This window comes from Salmo trutta, chromosome 21, assembly GCF_901001165.1.
Source record: "Salmo trutta chromosome 21, fSalTru1.1, whole genome shotgun sequence".
NCBI classification, from domain to species: Eukaryota; Metazoa; Chordata; class Actinopteri; order Salmoniformes; family Salmonidae; genus Salmo; species Salmo trutta.
The window spans coordinates 49,002,827-49,023,414 of record NC_042977.1 but is presented as its reverse complement, the minus strand read 5'-3'; the positions used below and the strand labels follow the sequence as shown (position 1 = coordinate 49,023,414).

The 20,588-nt window shown below is 44.7% G+C and overlaps 1 protein-coding gene across 1 annotated transcript in view; it reads right to left on the bottom strand.

The window, feature by feature from the left end:
* The window catches only part of acss2l (acyl-CoA synthetase short chain family member 2 like), a 37,640-nt gene that overhangs the window by 15,267 nt on the left and 1,785 nt on the right, over positions 1–20,588 (bottom strand). Inside the window, exons 3-5 of the mRNA XM_029705999.1 lie at positions 16,088–16,179; positions 15,758–15,861; positions 2,420–2,492 (exon numbers count right to left, since the gene is read on the bottom strand). Of these exons, the coding sequence (XP_029561859.1) occupies positions 2,420–2,492; positions 15,758–15,861; positions 16,088–16,179 (269 nt within the window). The remainder of the gene's footprint in view (positions 1–2,419; positions 2,493–15,757; positions 15,862–16,087; positions 16,180–20,588) is intronic.

The following is a 20,588-nucleotide window of genomic DNA, read 5'->3' as shown; positions in this document are numbered from 1 at the left end:
GTCATTTATTTTTGTATAATTTTTGTTGTTGTTGCCCTTTTACCTCCCCAATTTCGTGGTATCCAATTAGTAGTTACAGTCTTCCTCCGAAACACAAACCAACCAAGCCGCACTGAAACAGTGATTTCTAATGAATGGCTTTCCCATAAAACTTTCCAAATTATCTGGCATAATGATATAATGATATCAAATAACATGCGCTGAATACAACTGGTGTAGATCTTACCATGAAATGCTTACTTACAAGCCCTTAACCAACAACGCAGTTAAAAAAAATAGAGTTAAGAAAATATTTACTAAATAAGTTAAAGTAAAAAAATAAAATGTTACAAAATAACAAGGCTAAATACAGGGGGTACCAAGTCAATGTGTGGGGGGGGGATACAAATTAAATATGATATCATGATGATTTGTATCAAATTGGGTGGTATTTTGTTTTGCAAACTCTACTATTGCGCATGCAGAACAGAAACACTGCCAGCCAAACACCAGTCTTTTGAGGTGTGCAAATTAAATGAAAGTGCAACTATACCCTCCAAAATATATATTGTAGCGACCCGCACAGACAGTTGTGGGTTATGTGTTAGGCTATTAGTGGGTTGTGTCGTACTTACCAGTGTTCGCGGGGTCATGCCAATCAACCTGCTATCTGCCAATCACGGGAATGCCTGGAATGTTCAGATACCGGGCAGCCTGGTGGTTGGCGGAGTGGCGTGAAGGGGGGTTGGGCAGGGGGATGGAGCATTGGAAGTTAAGACCGGGTTTTAGCCATTGTTCTCTCTCTTACGTCTGGGCTTCACAAGAGAAGGTCACGGTTCGTTTGTAGGGTACCTTTCATTTATTTGGCGTGGGCTACGGCCAAACAGTAGCCTGTGTTAAGTTGTGTTAATAAACCGTCCATTCGTTAACTCCATCCTCTGTCTGGACAATTGTTCCTTCATGATCTATCTAGTCAGGTCATTACAATATTTTATTTTCTTCCCCAGACCTCAAAAGTGGTTTCCTGATGTAGTTTGAGCATATTTGTGGACTTACAACATTCAATTTGTTTTGTTTTTCTAAAAGAAAAGTTTGAGAGTGAAAACCTGAGGGAAAAAACTGGAGGAAATCCGAAACCTGGAAAAACAAGTTGTTTTTGGTGGTGTTATTATGGCAAATAAATGTATTGGCAGGTACGAATTCTGAGTGGCTAGTAGATATTTTTTATTTATCTGCTACAGTGGCGGGTGAATCAAAAAGTTAGTTTTTAGGTCCTGTTCATAAACCATATTCTGCCGGTCGTTCCAAAACCACTCACAGGCATTTGTTTACACCTTGTTAAGTCATGTTACCTCATTAGCTAGCTAGCTAACAAGCTGGTTACTTTACCAGTACACCTTGTTAAGTCATGTTACCTCACTAGCTAGCTAGCTAACAACCTGGTTACTTTACCAGTACACCTTGTTAAGTCATGTTACCTCATTAGCTAGCTAGCTAACAAGCTGGTTACTTTACCAGTACACCTTGTTAAGTCATGTTACCTCATTAGCTAGCTAGCTAACAAGCTGGTTACTTTACCAGTACACCTTGTTAAGTCATGTTACCTCATTAGCTAGCTAGCTAACAACCTGGTTACTTTACCAGTACATCTTGTTAAGTCATGTTACCTCATTAGCTAGCTAGCTAACAAGCTGGTTACTTTACCAGTACACCTTGTTAAGTCATGTTACCTCATTAGCTAGCTAGCTAACAAGCTGGTTACTTTACCAGTACACCTTGTTAAGTCATGTTACCTCATTAGCTAGCTAGCTAACAAGCTGGTTACTTTACCAGTACATCTTGTTAAGTCATGTTACCTCATTAGCTAGCTAGCTAACAAGCTGGTTACTTTACCAGTACATCTTGTTAAGTCATGTTACCTCATTAGCTAGCTAGCTAACAACCCGGTTAATTTTGGGGGCACAGAAAGAAAGAAAAAGGATATCTTCTTTAGAAGATAAAAGATTAAAGCAATGAATGAATGACTCATCTCTTGGCACATACTGTAGTCACTCACAAACGTGATGCTCTTAAAGAGACAGTGTAGAATTGTCAATGTAAAGCATCTCAATAGGTAGTAATTTTAACCCAATGTAGAAACCTAGTATTCTTTGTAATTTCAATGACAACTTTTTTTGTATCAACATTCTGGCTTTTTCTAATAAACACGTCTTTACAGGGTTCAATATTAGTTTCTAGAGCACATCGTGCGTGCTTCAATAGCAGCTAGAATTCATATAGGCCCAATATGCTATATCTCAATCAATTAAAACAAAATACATATTTTGGTGCTCCTAGATTTTATGTTGTGCTCCTAACTTTTTGATGTTGGGAGCACCAGTGCTACCAATTCATTTTTTTTTTTATTTAGAGCCCTGGACATCAGCCAGTAGCCACTCACCTGCAGTCACCAGGATACTACATTGGGAATCCATGATCCTCTCACACAGAGACTCAGCGGAGAAGCCTGCAAACTGAACACACACACATACACACACACACACACACACCCCCACACACCCACCCACACACACACACACACACACACACACCACAGCAGGTCAACTCAGTGAGGTTGTATAATATGTATAACAGGGTGAGACGCTAACATCTAATGGAGTCATTTAACAGAACGTTATGATTGATTGTTATTGCTGAATCAACATTTGTTCAATATTAAAAAAAGAAAAAAAAGGTATTTGATGTTAGAGTTAGCCTGGTCCCAGATCTACTTTAGTCCCAGATCTACTACAGCCATTTACTGTAAGCCTGCTCCATAAAAAAAATTAAAATGGCCACTTCTGCATTGGACAAGGTTAATAGTTCACAGCGTAGCATTTCAAAGTGTCTTCCTACTTCTCAATGTGACCATAGCGTTTTATATGAAATACATTTCAGGACGTGATGGAATCTGGTCCCTATCGTTTAAAAATTACTCAGCAAAAATGGCATTGAATACAAAGCATTTCTAAAACTTAAAAAAAAAAAGTGCCTTGTGTCAAACTACATGAGAAATCAATCATGCTACATCAGAATAGAAGCAGTGATACTGCAAATACACAAACATTGCCAACAATCTCTGTAACTCTTATGTCCCGTTCGTGAATCATAAAACATTAGACAGCTCATGGAACAATGATCCAGCAGGAATGGGGTCACTTATATTTAAATAGGTCTAAATATAGTCCTGCATACTAGATTAAAAAAAACAAAAAAATGTAACCTTGGGACACACAAGACATGATGTATTTTTAAACTACAACGCTATAACCTCCACTTGAGACGCAAGGTTATGACTGAAATAGTGTCTGGCTCAGCTTGCTGCTAAAATTACTATACATGTATGCTTGCTATGATCCTGTCCCAAATAGCATGCTGACAGTTCTAGTGTGGGTGGCCCACTTTTTAAGGGTTTAAGGGTTAGGGGTTAGGGGTTAGCCCCCCCCCCCCCCCGGGCTGGAGAAGGACTAGCCTGGATTCTCTGAGAGGAACCGCTGTGATATTACACCTCCCCTGCAGCGTCCCAAACGGAAAACATGTTCCCAACATAAGTGCACTACTTTTGACCAGAGGCTCTGGTTAAAAGGAGTGCACTAGGAAGGGAATAGGGTGCCATTACAGGGCACTATGTAGGGAATAGGGTGCCATTACAGGGCACTATGTAGGGAATAGGGTGCCATTACAGGGCACTATGTAGGGAATAGGGTGCCATTACAGGGGGCACTATGTAGGGAATAGGGTGCCATTACAGGGCACTATGTAGGGAATAGGGTGCCATTACAGGGCACTATGTAGGGAATAGGGTGCCATTACAGGGCACTATGTAGGGAATAGGGTGCCATTACAGGGCACTATGTAGGGAATAGGGTGCCATTACGGGGCACTATGTAGGGAATAGGGTGCCATTACAGGGGCACTATGTAGGGAATAGGGTGCCATTACAGGGCACTATGTAGGGAATAGGGTGCCATTACAGGGCACTATGTAGGGAATAGGGTGCCATTACAGGGGGCACTATGTAGGGAATAGGGTGCCATTACAGGGGGCACTATGTAGGGAATAGGGTGCCATTACAGGGCACTATGTAGGGAATAGGGTGCCATTACAGGGGGCACTATGTAGGGAATAGGGTGCCATTACAGGGGGCACTATGTAGGGAATAGGGTGCCATTACAGGGGGCACTATGTAGGGAATAGGGTGCCATTACAGGGCACTATGTAGGGAATAGGGTGCCATTACAGGGGGCACTATGTAGGGAATAGGGTGCCATTACAGGGCACTATGTAGGGAATAGGGTGCCATTACAGGGTGCACTATGTAGGGAATAGGGTGCCATTACAGGGCACTATGTAGGGAATAGGGTGCCATTACAGGGCACTATGTAGGGAATAGGGTGCCATTACAGGGCACTATGTAGGGAATAGGGTGCCATTCAGGGGCACTATGTAGGGAATAGGGTGCCATTACAGGGGGCACTATGTAGGGAATAGGATGCCATTACAGGGGGCACTATGTAGGGAATAGGGTGCCATTACAGGGGCACTATGTAGGGAATAGGGTGCCATTACAGGGCACTATGTAGGGAATAGGGTGCCATTACAGGGCACTATGTAGGGAATAGGGTGCCATTACAGGGGGCACTATGTAGGGAATAGGGTGCCATTACAGGGCACTAGGAAGGGAATAGGGTGCCATTACAGGGCACTATGTAGGGAATAGGGTGCCATTACAGGGGGCACTATGTAGGGAATAGGGTGTCATTACAGGGCACTATGTAGGGAATAGGGTGCCATTACAGGGGCACTATGTAGGGAATAGGGTGCCATTACAGGGCACTATGTAGGGAATAGGGTGCCATTACAGGGGGCACTATGTAGGGAATAGGGTGCCATTACAGGGGCACTATGTAGGGAATAGGGTGCCATTACAGGGCACTATGTAGGGAATAGGGTGCCATTACAGGGGGCACTATGTAGGGAATAGGGTGCCATTACAGGGGGCACTATGTAGGGAATAGGGTGCCATTACAGGGCACTATGTAGGGAATAGGGTGCCATTACAGGGCACTATGTAGGGAATAGGGTGCCATTACAGGGCACTATGTAGGGAATAGGGTGCCATTACAGGGGCACTATGTAGGGAATAGGGTGCCATTACAGGGGGCACTATGTAGGGAATAGGGTGCCATTACAGGGGGCACTATGTAGGGAATAGGGTGCCATTACAGGGCACTATGTAGGGAATAGGGTGCCATTACAGGGCACTATGTAGGGAATAGGGTGCCATTACAGGGGCACTATGTAGGGAATAGGGTGCCATTACAGGGCACTATGTAGGGAATAGGGTGCCATTACAGGGCACTATGTAGGGAATAGGGTGCCATTACGGGGCACTATGTAGGGAATAGGGTGCCATTACAGGGCACTATGTAGGGAATAGGGTGCCATTACAGGGCACTATGTAGGGAATAGGGTGCCATTACAGGGCACTATGTAGGGAATAGGGTGCCATTACAGGGGCACTATGTAGGGAATAGGGTGCCATTACAGGGCACTATGTAGGGAATAGGGTGCCATTACGGGACACTATGTAGGGAATAGGGTGCCATTACAGGGGGCACTATGTAGGGAATAGGGTGCCATTACAGGGCACTATGTAGGGAATAGGGTGCCATTACAGGGCACTATGTAGGGAATAGGGTGCCATTACAGGGCACTATGTAGGGAATAGGGTGCCATTACAGGGCACTATGTAGGAATAGGGTGCCATAGGGCACTATTAGGGTGCCATTACAGGGGGCACTATGTAGGGAATAGGGTGCCATTACAGGGGGCACTATGTAGGGAATAGGGTGCCATTACAGGGGGCACTATGTAGGGAATAGGGTGCCATACAGGGCACTATGTAGGGAATAGGGTGCCATTACAGGGCACTATGTAGGGAATAGGGTGCCATTACAGGGCACTATGTAGGGAATAGGGTGCCATTACAGGGCACTATGTAGGGAATAGGGTGCCATTACAGGGCACTATGTAGGGAATAGGGTGCCATTACAGGGCACTATGTAGGGAATAGGGTGCCATTACAGGGGCACTATGTAGGGAATAGGGTGCCATTACAGGGCACTATGTAGGGAATAGGGTGCCATTACAGGGGCACTATGTAGGGAATAGGGTGCCATTACAGGGGCACTATGTAGGGAATAGGGTGCCATTACAGGGGGCACTATGTAGGGAATAGGGGGCCATTACAGGGGCACTATGTAGGGAATAGGGTGCCATTACAGGGCACTATGTAGGGAATAGGGTGCCATTACAGGGGCACTATGTAGGGAATAGGGTGCCATTACAGGGCACTATGTAGGGAATAGGGTGCCATTACAGGGGCACTATGTAGGGAATAGGGTGCCATTACAGGGCACTATGTAGGGGATAGGGTGCCATTACAGGGGCACTATGTAGGGAATAGGGTGCCATTACAGGGGCACTATGTAGGGAATAGGGTGCCATTACAGGGCACTATGTAGGGAATAGGGTGCCATTACAGGGCACTATGTAGGGAATAGGGTGCCATTACAGGGCACTATGTAGGGAATAGGGTGCCATTACAGGGGGCACTATGTAGGGAATAGGGTGCCATTACAGGGCACTATGTAGGGAATAGGGTGCCATTACAGGGCACTATGTAGGGAATAGGGTGCCATTACAGGGCACTATGTAGGGAATAGGGTGCCATTACAGGGCACTATGTAGGGAATAGGGTGCCATTACAGGGCACTATGTAGGGAATAGGGTGCCATTACAGGGGGCACTATGTAGGGAATAGGGTGCCATTACAGGGCACTATGTAGGGAATAGGGTGCCATCACAGGGGGCACTATGTAGGGAATAGGGTGCCATTACAGGGGGCACTATGTAGGGAATAGGGTGCCATTACAGGGCACTATGTAGGGAATAGGGTGCCATTACAGGGCACTATGTAGGGAATAGGGTGCCATTACAGGGCACTATGTAGGGAATAGGGTGCCATTACAGGGGCACTATGTAGGGAATAGGGTGCCATTACAGGGGGCACTATGTAGGGAATAGGGTGCCATTACAGGGGGCACTATGTAGGGAATAGGGTGCCATTACAGGGCACTATGTAGGGAATAGGGTGCCATTACAGGGGGCACTATGTAGGGAATAGGGTGCCATTACAGGGCACTATGTAGGGAATAGGGTGCCATTACAGGGCACTATGTAGGGAATAGGGTGCCATTACAGGGTGCACTATGTAGGGAATAGGGTGTCATTACAGGGCACTATGTAGGGAATAGGGTGCCATTACAGGGCACTATGTAGGGAATAGGGTGCCATTACAGGGGGCACTATGTAGGGAATAGGGTGCCATTACAGGGCACTATGTAGGGAATAGGGTGCCATTACAGGGCACTATGTAGGGAATAGGGTGCCATTACAGGGGGCACTATGTAGGGAATAGGGTGCCATTACAGGGGGCACTATGTAGGGAATAGGGTGCCATTACAGGGCACTATGTAGGGAATAGGGTGCCATTACAGGGCACTATGTAGGGAATAGGGTGCCATTACAGGGCACTATGTAGGGAATAGGGTGCCATTACAGGGGGCACTATGTAGGGAATAGGGTGCCATTACAGGGCACTATGTAGGGAATAGGGTGCCATTACAGGGCACTATGTAGGGAATAGGGTGCCATTACAGGGGGCACTATGTAGGGAATAGGGTGCCATTACAGGGCACTATGTAGGGAATAGGGTGCCATTACAGGGCACTATGTAGGGAATAGGGTGCCATTACAGGGCACTATGTAGGGAATAGGGTGCCATTACAGGGCACTATGTAGGGAATAGGGTGCCATTACAGGGGCACTATGTAGGGAATAGGGTGCCATTACAGGGCACTATGTAGGGAATAGGGTGCCATTACAGGGGGCACTATGTAGGGAATAGGGTGCCATTACAGGGCACTATGTAGGGAATAGGGTGCCATTACAGGGCACTATGTAGGGAATAGGGTGCCATTACAGGGCACTATGTAGGGAATAGGGTGCCATTACAGGGGGCACTATGTAGGGAATAGGGTGCCATTACAGGGCACTATGTAGGGAATAGGGTGCCATTACAGGGCACTATGTAGGGAATAGGGTGCCATTACAGGGCACTATGTAGGGAATAGGATGCCATTACAGGGCACTATGTAGGGAATAGGGTGCCATTACAGGGCACTATGTAGGGAATAGGGTGCCATTACAGGGCACTATGTAGGGAATAGGGTGCCATTACAGGGCACTATGTAGGGAATAGGGTGCCATTACAGGGCACTATGTAGGGAATAGGGTGCCATTACAGGGGGCACTATGTAGGGAATAGGGTGCCATTACATGGCACTATGTAGGGAATAGGGTGCCATTACAGGGCACTATGTAGGGAATAGGGTGCCATTACAGGGCACTATGTAGGGAATAGGGTGCCATTACAGGGGCACTATGTAGGGAATAGGGTGCCATTACAGGGCACTATGTAGGGAATAGGGTGCCATTACAGGGGCACTATGTAGGGAATAGGGTGCCATTACAGGGCACTATGTAGGGAATAGGGTGCCATTACAGGGCACTATGTAGGGAATAGGGTGCCATTACAGGGCACTATGTAGGGAATAGGGTGCCATTACGGGGCACTATGTAGGGAATAGGGTGCCATTACAGGGCACTATGTAGGGAATAGGGTGCCATTACAGGGGGCACTATGTAGGGAATAGGGTGCCATTACAGGGCACTATGTAGGGAATAGGGTGCCATTACAGGGCACTATGTAGGGAATAGGGTGCCATTACAGGGGCACTATGTAGGGAATAGGGTGCCATTACAGGGGGCACTATGTAGGGTGCCACTTGGGACGCAGACCTGTTTGCAGGTGTTATCCCAACTGCTACTGAACAGCTGATAACTCTGCAAGGCAAGGTCAGGCAGAACCGACAGGGGCAAGCATTACACCCCCCCCCCCCCCCCCCCACTAATATTAGCATTGTACCTTATGTCAGATTCTAGTTTCCTGTTTCCGGTCACAACTTGCAGACTTGTTTACGCTGCTGTGCGTTTTTGTTGCCGTTTTTACTTTGCTACCTGACGGTTTTTACTTTTTCATTACCGTATATTTTTACTTTTTCCCTCACTCAACTTTTTTTTGTCCATTCAACTTTCCCACCCCGGAGGTTTTATCTGGACATGGTTCGTCAGGACTTCAAACAGCCGAAGCTAAGTAACATTAACACGATGCCTTCTAATTGCAGTCGTTGTACTCATAATATACAGGAGAACGATCGCCTTACGGCAAGGATAGCTGTGCTGCAAGCCCAGCTTCAGACGCAATCGTTAGGCAAGGGTCATTTCAGTGTAGGAAAGGATGAAACAGCGTCTGTGCCACCAGCAAGTACAGATAGTAACGTTAGTATAAACCCCCTCGCACGGTCCCCGCAGCCGGACATCTTTCTCATGGCGTCTGGAGGGAAACGCTGTAGGAATGCTCAACCGGTGTCGCTTATTCAGCCGACAGAAACTTTCAACCGGTTCTCCCCGTTAAGCGAGTCGGAGTCGGAGGCCGAGACTTCTCTGGTCTCTGCTCCTCCCGTTGTGGGGTCTGAGACGCCGACGGCTCCCACAGTTAGCTCTGACAAATTGAAAACCCTAGTCATTGGCGACTCCATTACCCGCAGTATTAGACTTAAAACTAATCATCCAGCGATCATACACTGTTTACCAGGGGGCAGGGCTACCGACGTTAAGGCTAATCTAAAGACGGTGCTGGCTAAAGCTAAAACTGGCGAGTGTAGAGAGTATAGAGATATTGTTATCCACGTCGGCACCAACGATGTTAGGATGAAACAGTCAGAGGTCACCAAGCGCAACATAGCTTCAGCATGTAAATCAGCTAGAAAGATGTGTCGGCATCGAGTAATTGTCTCTGGCCCCCTCCCAGTTAGGGGGAGTGATGAGCTCTACAGCAGAGTCTCACAACTCAATCGCTGGATGAAAACTGTTTTCTGCCCCTCCCAAAAGATAGAATTTGTAGATAACTGGCCCTCTTTCTGGGATTCACCCACAAACAGGACCAAGCCTGGCCTGCTGAGGAGTGACGGACTCCATCCTAGCTGGAGGGGTGCTCTCATCTTATCTACGAACATAGACAGGGCTCTAACTCCTCTAGCTCCACAATGAGATGGGGTGCAGGCCAGGCAACAGGCTGTTAGCCAGCCTGCCAGCTTAGTGGAGTCTGCCACTAGCACAGTTAGCGTAGTCAGCTCAGCTTTCCCCATTGAGACCGTGTCTGTGCCTCGATCTAGGTTGGGCAAAATTAAAAATGGCGGTGTTCGCTTCAGTAATCTTACTAGTATAAAGACCTCCTCCATTCCTGCCATTATTGAAAGAGATTGTGATACTTCACATCTCAAAATTGGGTTACTTAATGTTAGATCCCTCACTTCCAAGGCAGTTATAGTCAATGAACTAATCACTGATCATAATCTTGATGTGATTGGCCTGACTGAAACATGGCTTAAGCCTGATGAATTTACTGTGTTAAATGAGGCCTCACCCCCTGGTTACACTAGTGACCATACCCCCCGTGCATCCGGCAAAGGCGGAGGTGTTGCTAACATTTACGATAGCAAATTTCAATTTACAAAAAAAAAAAATAATAACGTTTTCGTCTTTTGAGCTTCTAGTCATGAAATCTATGCAGCCTACTCAATCACTTTTTATAGCTACTGTTTACAGTCCTCCTGGGCCATATGCAGTGTTCCTTACTGAGTTCCCTGAATTCCTATCGGATCTTGTAGTCATAGCAGATAATATTGTAATTTTTGGTGACTTTAACATTCACATGGAAAAGTCCACAGACCCACTCCAAAAGGCTTTCGGAGCCATCATCGACTCAGTGGGTTTTGTCCAACATGTCTCTGGACCTACTCACTGCCACAGTCATACTCTGGACCTAGTTTTGTCCCATGGAATAAATGTTGTGGATCTTAATGTTTTTCCTCATAATCCTGGATTATCGGACCACCATTTTATTGCGTTTACAATTGCAACAAATAATCTGCTCAGACCCCAACCAAGGAAGATTAAAAGTCGTGCTATAAATTCTCAGACAACCCAAAGATTCCTTGATGCCCTTCCAGACTCCCTCTGCCTACCCAAGGACGTCAGAGGACAAGAATCAGTTAACCACCTAACCGAGGAACTCAATTTAACCTTGCGCAATACCCTATACCCTTGCACCCCTAAAAATTAAAAACATCTGTCATAAGAAACTAGCTCCCTGGTATACAGAAAATACACGAGCTCTGAAGCAAGCTTCCAGAAAATTGGAACGGAAATGGCGCCACACTAAACTGGAAGTCTTCCGACTAGCTTGGAAAGACAGTACCGTGCAGTATCGAAGAGCCCTCACTGCTGCACGATCATCCTATTTTTCCAACTTAATTGAGGAAAATAAGAACAATCCAAAATTTCTTTTTGACACTGTCGCAAAGCTAACTAAAAAGCAGCATTCGCAAATGGAGGATGGCTTTCACTTCAGCAGTAATAAATTTATGAACTTCTTTGAGGAAAAGATCATGATCATTAGAAAGCAAATTATGGACTCCTCTTTAAATCTGGGTATTCCTCCAGGGCTCCATTGTCCTGAGTCTGCACAACTCTGCCAGGACCTAGGATCAAGGGAGATACTAAAGTGTTTTAGTACTATATCTCTTGACATAATGATGAAAATAATCATGGCCTCCAAACCCTCAAGCTGCATACTGGACCCTATTCCAACTAAACTACTGAAAGAGCTGCTTCCTGTGCTTGGCCCTCCTATGTTGAACATAATAAACGGCTCTCTATCCACCGGATGTGTACCAAGCTCACTAAAAGTGGCAGTAATAAAGCCTCTCTTGAAAAAGCCGAATCTTGACCCAGAAATTATAAAAAACTATCGGCCTATATCGAATCTTCCATTCCTCTCAAAAATTTTAGAAAAAGTTGTTGCGCAGCAACTCACTGCCTTCCTGAAGACAAACAATGTATACGAAACGCTTCAGTCTGGTTTTAGACCCCATCATAGCACTGAGACTGCACTTGTGAAGGTGGTAAATGACCTTTTAATGATGTCAGACCGAGGCTCTGCATCTGTCCTCATGCTCCTAGATCTTAGTGCCGCTTTTGATACCATCGATCACCACATTCTTTTTGAGAGATTGGAAACCCAAATTGGTCTACATGGACAAGTTCTGGCCTGGTTTAGATCTTATCTGTCGGAAAGATATCAGTTTGTCTCTGCGAATGGTTCGTCCTCTGACAAATCAATTGTAAATTTCGGTGTTCCTCAAGGTTCCGTTCTAGGACCACTATTGTTTTCACTATATATTTTACCTCTTGGGGATGTCATTCGAAAACATAATGTTAAATTTCACTGCTATGCGGACGACACACAGCTGTACATTTCAATGAAACATGGTGAAGCCCCAAAATTGCCCTCGCTAGAAGCCTGTGTTTCAGACATAAGGAAGTGGATGGCTGCAAATTTTCTACTTTTAAACTCGGACAAAACAGAGATGCTTGTCCTAGGTCCCAAGAAACAAAGAGATCTTCTGCTGAATCTGACAATTAATCTGGATGGTTGTACAGTCGTCTCAAATAAAACTGTGAAGGACCTCGGCGTTACTCTGGACCCTGATCTCTCTTTTGAAGAACATATCAAGACTGCTTCAAGGACAGCTTTTTTCCATCTACGTAACATTGCAAAAATCAGAAACTTTCTGTCCAAAAATGACGCAGAAAAATTAATCCATGCTTTTGTTACTTCTAGGCTGGACTACTGCAATGCTCTACTTTCCGGCTACCCGGATAAAGCACTAAACAAACTTCAGTTAGTGCTAAATACGGCTGCTAGAATCCTGACTAGAACCAAAAAATTTGATCATATTACTCCAGTGCTAGCCTCCCTACACTGGCTTCCTGTTAAGGCAAGGGCTGATTTCAAGGTTTTACTGCTAACCTACAAAGCATTACATGGGCTTACTCCTACCTATCTTTCCGATTTGGTCCTGCCGTACATACCTACACGTACGCTACGGTCACAAGACGCAGGCCTCCTAATTGTCCCTAGAATTTCTAAGCAAACGGCTGGAGGTAGGGCTTTCTCCTATAGAGCTCCATTTTTATGGAATGGTCTGCCTACCCATGTGAGAGACGCAGACTCAGTCTCAACCTTTAAGTCTTTACTGAAGACTTATCTCTTCAGTAGGTCCTATGATTAAGTATAGTCTGGCCCAGGAGTGTGAAGGTGAACGGAAAGGCTGGAGCAACGAACCGCCCTTGCTGTCTCTGCCTTGTCGGTTCCCCTCTTCCCACTGGGATTCTCTGCCTCTAACCCTTTTACAGGGGCTGAGTCACTGACTTACTGGTGTTCTTCCATGCCGTCCATGGGAGGGGTGCGTCACTCGAGTAGGTTGAGCCACTGACGTGGTCTTCCTGTCTGGGTTGGCGCCCCCCCCTTGGGTTGTGCCGTGGCGGAGATCTTTGTGGGCTATACTCGGCCTTGTCTTCGGACGGTAAGTTGGTGGTTGTAGATATCCCTCTAGTGGTGTGGGGGCTGTGCTTTGGCAAAGTGGGTGGGGTTATATCCTGCCTGTTTGGCCCTGTCCGGGGGTATCATCGGATGGGGCCACAGTGTCTTCTGATCCCTCCTGTCTCAGCCTCCAGTATTTATGCTGCAGTAGTTTATGTGTCGGGGGGCTAGGGTCAGTCTATTACATCTGGAGTATTCTCTTGTCTTATCCGGTGTCCTGTGTGAATGTAAATATGCTCTCTCTAATTCTCTCTTTCTTTCTTTCTCTCGGAGGACCTGAGCCCTAGGACCATGCCTCAGGACTACCTGGCATGATGACTCCTTGCTGTCCCCAGTCCACCTGGCCATGCTGCTGCTCCAGTTTCAACTGTTCTGCCTGCGGCTACGGAACCCTGACCTGTTCACCGGACGTGCTTGTTGCACCCTCGACAATTACTATGATTATTATTATTTGACCATGCTGGTCATTTACGAACATTTTAACATCTTGACCATGTTCTGTTATAATATCCACCCGGCACAGCCAGAAGAGGACTGGCCACCCCTCATAGCCTGGTTCCTCTCTAGGTTTCTTCCTAGGTTTTTGGCCTTTCTCAGGAGTTTTTCCTAGGGAGTTTTTCCCAGCCACCGTGCTTCTTTCACATGCATTGCTTGCTGTTTGGGGTTTTAGGCTGGGTTTCTGTACAGCACTTTGAGATTTCAGCTGATGTACGAAGGGCTATATAAATAAATTTGATTTGATTTGATATGTCAGTCAGTACAGTCTGGTCACAGAACCAAAAAACTGAAATTTACAGTGTGGAACATCTACACACCCTATTAAGACTACATTAGTCTTATTAGCTAGCCGAGCTAAAACCTACACAGGCAGTAGATCAGGGAGCTAACACAAGTCTTCAGGTTAAGTCTCAGAGAAGGTTCCTCATCATGAGCGCCACTGGATAATCAAACCACCTCCGGTAAACTTAAAGCAGGGATTGACATTGAAGTCTGAAAAGGCACTAGACCACCGGGCAAGTCAGGAGTATTTTTTTGGTTGGCTCGAAGATTACGATCAGTTATCCGAAAATGAGCTATTTACACTCAGAAAGGACATGTATTGGCAGAAAGATCAGTACTGGAATTCTTTGTATTTTAGTTATCGGTAAAACAAACAAAAAAACATCTCTGAGCAGGCTCAACTTGTCTGACTGTCATAAATTATCTGTCTTTCACTTAAACGATGGGGAGGAACCGGAAATATCAGTTTTAATGTTACTGGCATTTTTTCCAGTTTGGGTGTTTTCACTATAAAAACTAAATAATACTAAAATCACCTGTGGAATGGGAGAGCAGGGCTAGCTCAACTAGCACGACTGCTCCGTTCGTTTGTATAATGGGAATATTTAAGGTTTTATTTTATTTATATAACCTTTGGCCCAAGTCCGTTAAAAACAAATTCTTAATTTACAATGACGGCCTAAACCCGGCCAAACCCGGACGACACTGGGCCAATTGTGCGCAGCCCTCAGGGACTACTAATCACGGCCGGGTTGTGATACAGCCTGGATTCGAACCAGGGACTGTAGTGACGCCTCTTGCGCCGAGATGCAGTTCCTTAGACCGCTGCGCCACTCGGGAGCCCAGATGAAGTTCATATTCAGTTTAGGGTGATTAACAGAATGTTTTAGCATAGTTCTATATTTCTGCTTTTCTGTAATACCTATGATTTCCAGTGTTGTTTTTAACACTGGTTGATGGTCACTAGACTAGAGACTATGTTCTGGATTAAACTCATATCTATTGATAGTGATTGACGCCAGACTGAAGGTACAAGGACAGAGGACACTGATTGTTATTGTCGTCTGTAAAACACTGTGTGTGTGTGCCTTTTTGTTTGAACAGTCGTCTGCTGACTAGGATATACGGACCATCTCAGAGAAGACCAGTTAGACATTTTCCTCTGCTTCTGTGCTGGGAGGTGTATCCCTGTCGCAATTTGGAAATAAACCCGGTATTTGATTTCTGATTGTCTTCATCTCTTCACCTGGAGATTCCTTGTACAAAATCCCCCCCCCCCCCCCCCCATGCAATAAGGCAACCCATTATGTCAATCCTTGAACTGACCACGATGGAGTGGACAGCTCCTATCCTGGCGCAGGCCAGCATGGTGTACACCAGCTCCGGAATCATAGGGAGGTAGATGGCCACCCTGTCTCCCTTCCTCACTCCTGTTAACACACACCACAGAAGACAAAATGGTGGAGGAGATAAATATATATATATAAAAGTTAAAGGGTCTTGTTGTGCTTGTTTTGACGGGGAAGTTGAGTATTTAAAACATGTCAAAAGAAAAGCGGCACCATTTATGAATGTTCTTCACAGAGCAGTAAATTGGGGAAAAGTGGTAAGCTAGCCTATTTCTTTCATATGCCACACTGAGGTGTACCGTCTTACCCATCTGCTTCAGCAGGTTGGAACACCTGCACACCTGTCCCAGCAGCTGACCGTAGGTGATGGCCTCGTGATGATCAGGTGAGTTCCCCTCCCTGGAGAACAGACATTAAAAATATCAAGCCTTTATCTGAATCAATACAATATAAAAACATCAAGCCTTTATCTGAATCAATTCAATATAAAAACATCAAGCCTTTATCTGAATCAATACAATATAAAAACATCAAGCCTTTTATTGTCCGAGTCAACAATTTAGGTCATGTTGTCATTCATCACAGTCAGTTAGAGGATACACATGAAAAGGACACCTATTCCCTTATTGTGTCATTTTGGACTAACCTCAAGTGCCATTACGTTTTTGTTTTAAAAACTGTCCAATGACTTCACCTCAGTCCTCAGGTCGCGTCATGTTAAAACACAACTTCTGTAATTTCAATCCAAAATGTAGCAATGCATCCTGTTGTTTCCTCAGATAGATTGATAGATAGGATGTTCTCCTTTAGCAGCTTGCTCAGTCTATATTCGGTTTCAATGCTTGTCCGATGTCTGTCTGTCTGTCTTGCTTGTTTAGTTATGTGGCACACTGTTGCACAAGTCTGTCTCAACTCCTAAGCCCCCGACCCAGTTACCATGGCAGTCTGCCTGGGTAAAGCTTGGATCTGACCTCACCTGTTGTACTGTAGATAGCTGACATTAACCTCATCAGCTATGTGCACGACGAAGAGACGTGGCTGACTGTATTACCTAGTATGGCATTAATAATCCTGTTAAGGTATAGGGGGCAGTATTTTCATGGCCGGATGAAAAACGTACCCAAATTAAACTGCCTACTACTCGGGCCCAGAAACTAGGATATGCATATTATTAGTAGAGTTGGATAGACAACACTCTGAAGTTTCTAAAACTGTTTGAATGATGTCTGTGAGTATAACAGAACTCATATGGTAGGCAAAAACCTGAGAAAAATCCAACCAGGAAGTGGGAAATCTGAGACTTGTAGTCTTTCAAACCATTACCTATTCAAACTACAGTGTCTGTGGGGTCATTTTGCACTTCCTAAGGCTTCCACTAGATGTCAACAGTCTTTAGAAAGTTGTTTGAGGCTTCTATGGTGAATTTTGAGGGAATAACAGCCGGTTCAAGCAGTGGACTGTCTGAGGTCATGTAGTTAGTTCATGCGCGTTCACGCATGGCTAGCATTTTTTATTTTTCTTCTGTAATGAATACGCTATTGTCCGGTTGGAATATTATCGATTATTTATGTTAAAAATACCCTAAGGATTGATTGTAAACATCGTTTGACATGTTTCTACAGACAGTAATGGAACTTTTGAGCTTTTCGTCTATTGATTTGCGCTCCCGCATCGTGCATTTGGAATAGTGTTCTGGACGCGCCAACAAAACGGATGAATTTGGACATAAATGATGGACTTTATCGAACAAATGAACATTTCTTGTGGAAGTGGGAGTCCTGCGAGTGCATTCCGCCGAAGATCAGCAAAGGTAAGGAAAGATTTATAACACTCATTTAGAGTTAGAGCCATGACTTGGTGGGTAGCTGCATAGCTTGCATTGATGGCTGAGCTCTGTACTCAGAATATTGAACAATGTGCTTTCTCCGTAAAGTTATTTTGAAATCTGACACAGCGGTTGCATTAAGAAGTAGTGCATCTATAATTCTTTAAATAAATATATATTATAAATATATTTTGTCAACGTTTATGATGAGTATTTCTGTAAATTAATGTGCACATTCACCGGAGGTTTTGGGAGGCAAACATTTTCTGAACATCATGCGCCAATGTAAAATGCTGTTTTTGGATATAAATATGAACTTGATCGAACAAAACATACATGTATTGTGTAACATGATGTCCTATGAGTGTCATCTGATGAAGATCGTCAAAGGTTAGTGCTTAATTTTAGCTGTATTTCTGTTTTTTGTGACGCCTCTCCTTGCTAGGAAAATGGCTGAGTGGCTTTTCTTGTTTAGCAAAACATAATCTAATGTTTTGCTTTCGCTGTAAAGCCTTTTTGAAATTGAACAATGTGGTTGCATTAAGGAGAGGTGTATCTTTAAAATGGTGTAAAATAGTCGTATGTTTGAGAAATTTGAATGATTAGATTTTTGATGTTTTGTATTTCGCGTCCTGTTATCCCATTGGCTGTTGGCTAGGGGTCACGCTAGCGGAACATCTGTCCTCAAAGCAATTTTGAATATCATAAACTTCAATATCATAGATATCCAGATAATGCAACGATCAAGAGCAGACCAATGACTGTGAAGCTGGCCAGGAAGACTAAGCCTCAGTCTGGCTGCATGCTGAAGAGACAGAAATGACCATCTCAAGCATTCAGCTAACCTTACAGCTACAGCTAACCTTACAGCTAACCTTACAGCAAACCTTACAGCAAACCTTACAGCAAACCTTACAGCAAACCTTACAGCTACAGCAAACCTTACAGCTACAGCAAACCTTACAGCTACAGCAAACCTTACAGCTACAGCAAACCCTACAGCTACCTTACAGCTACAGCTGACCTTATAGCTAACCTTACAGCTACAGCTAACCTTACAGCTACAGCAAACCTTACAGCTACAGCTAACCTTACAGCTACAGCTAACCTTACAGCTACAGCTAACCTTACAGCTACAGCTAACCTTACAGCTGACCTTATAGCTAACCTTACAGCTACAGCTAACCTTACAGCTAACCTTACAGCTACAGCAAACCTTACAGCTACAGCAAACCTTACAGCTACAGCAAACCTTACAGCTACAGCAAACCCTACAGCTACCTTACAGCTACAGCTGACCTTATAGCTAACCTTACAGCTACAGCTAACCTTACAGCTAACCTTACAGCTACAGCAAACCTTACAGCTACAGCAAACCTTACAGCTACAGCAAACCTTACAGCTACAGCTAACCTTACAGCTACAGCTAACCTTACAGCTACAGCTAACCTTACAGCTACAGCTAACCTTCCAGCTACAGCTAACCTTCCAGCTACAGCTAACCTTCCAGCTACAGCTAACCTTACAGCTACAGCTAACCTTACAGCTAACCTTACAGCTAACCTTACAGCTAACCTTACAGCTACAGCTAACCTTACAGCTACAGCTAACCTTACAGCTACAGCTAACCTTACAGCTACAGCTAACCTTACAGCTAACCTTACAGCTAACCTTACAGCTACAGCAAACCTTACAGCTACAGCAAACCTTACAGCTACAGCTAACCTTACAGCTACAGCTAACCTTACAGCTACAGCTAACCTTACAGCTACAGCTAACCTTACAGCTAACCTTACAGCTACAGCTAACCTTACAGCTAACCTTACAGCTAACCTTACAGCTAACCTTACAGCTAACCTTACAGCTACAGCTACTGCTAACCTTACAGCTAACCTTACAGCTATCTGGATAATACAATGATTGAGAACAGGCCAGTGACAGTATCAAGGCAGCGTCTCAATTCCCTTAACAAGAGTGGCACCTGGTAGTGTTTTACAGTGGTCTGACGACAGGCTGGTGACCAGACCTAGTGTGTTTAGTCTAGGACCTGCAGGTATGACAATCTCATCATAACTCACACAGCCATATTCTATCGTTACTATGTCATATCAAGTGAGTGATTTCCAAGAATGTACACAATTTCTTCTATCACGCGTGAAAGCGCCTTGTCGATGAGTAATGTGAAAGCACTGCCCAGATAAAGGCTGTCTGGTCGTGGATCTCAGATGTAATATAAAACAGTCCGTATTCTGTCGTTACTACGTCATATGAAGGGTCACTTATAAATGTTGATTTCAGTTTCAAGGAATTATAACAATTATTTCGAAGTTTTTGCAATCGTCACTGAAAATGTGGACGCTACCATGATTACGGATAGTCCTGAATGAATTGTTAAAAAAAAAAAAAAAAAAGTTAGACACACAAATGTCATTTCTCCAAGACATGCTAACCTCTCACCATTACAATAACAGGGGAGGGTAGCATATCTCCAAGACATGCTAACCTCTCACCATTACAATAACAGGGGAGGTTAGCATACCCCCAAGACATGCTAACCTCTCACCATTGCAATAACAGGGGAGGTTAGCATACCCCCAAGACATGCTAACCTCTCACCATTACAATAACAGGGGAGGTTAGCATACCCCCAAGACATGCTAACCTCTCACCATTACAATAACAGGGGAGGGTAGCATACCCCCAAGACATGCTAACCTCTCACCATTGCAATAACAGGGGAGGTTAGCATATCTCCAAGACATGCTAACCTCTCACCATTACAATAACAAGGGAGGTTAGCATACCCCCAAGACATGCTAACCTCTCACCATTACAATAACAGGGGAGGGGGGCATTTGTGTGTGTGTGTGTGTGTGTGTGTCTGTGTGTGTGTGTGTGTGTGTGGTGGGGGTGTGTGTGTGTGTGTGTGTGTGTGTGTGTGTGTGTGGTGGGGGGGTGATACATTATTTGTAGTGTCTAACTT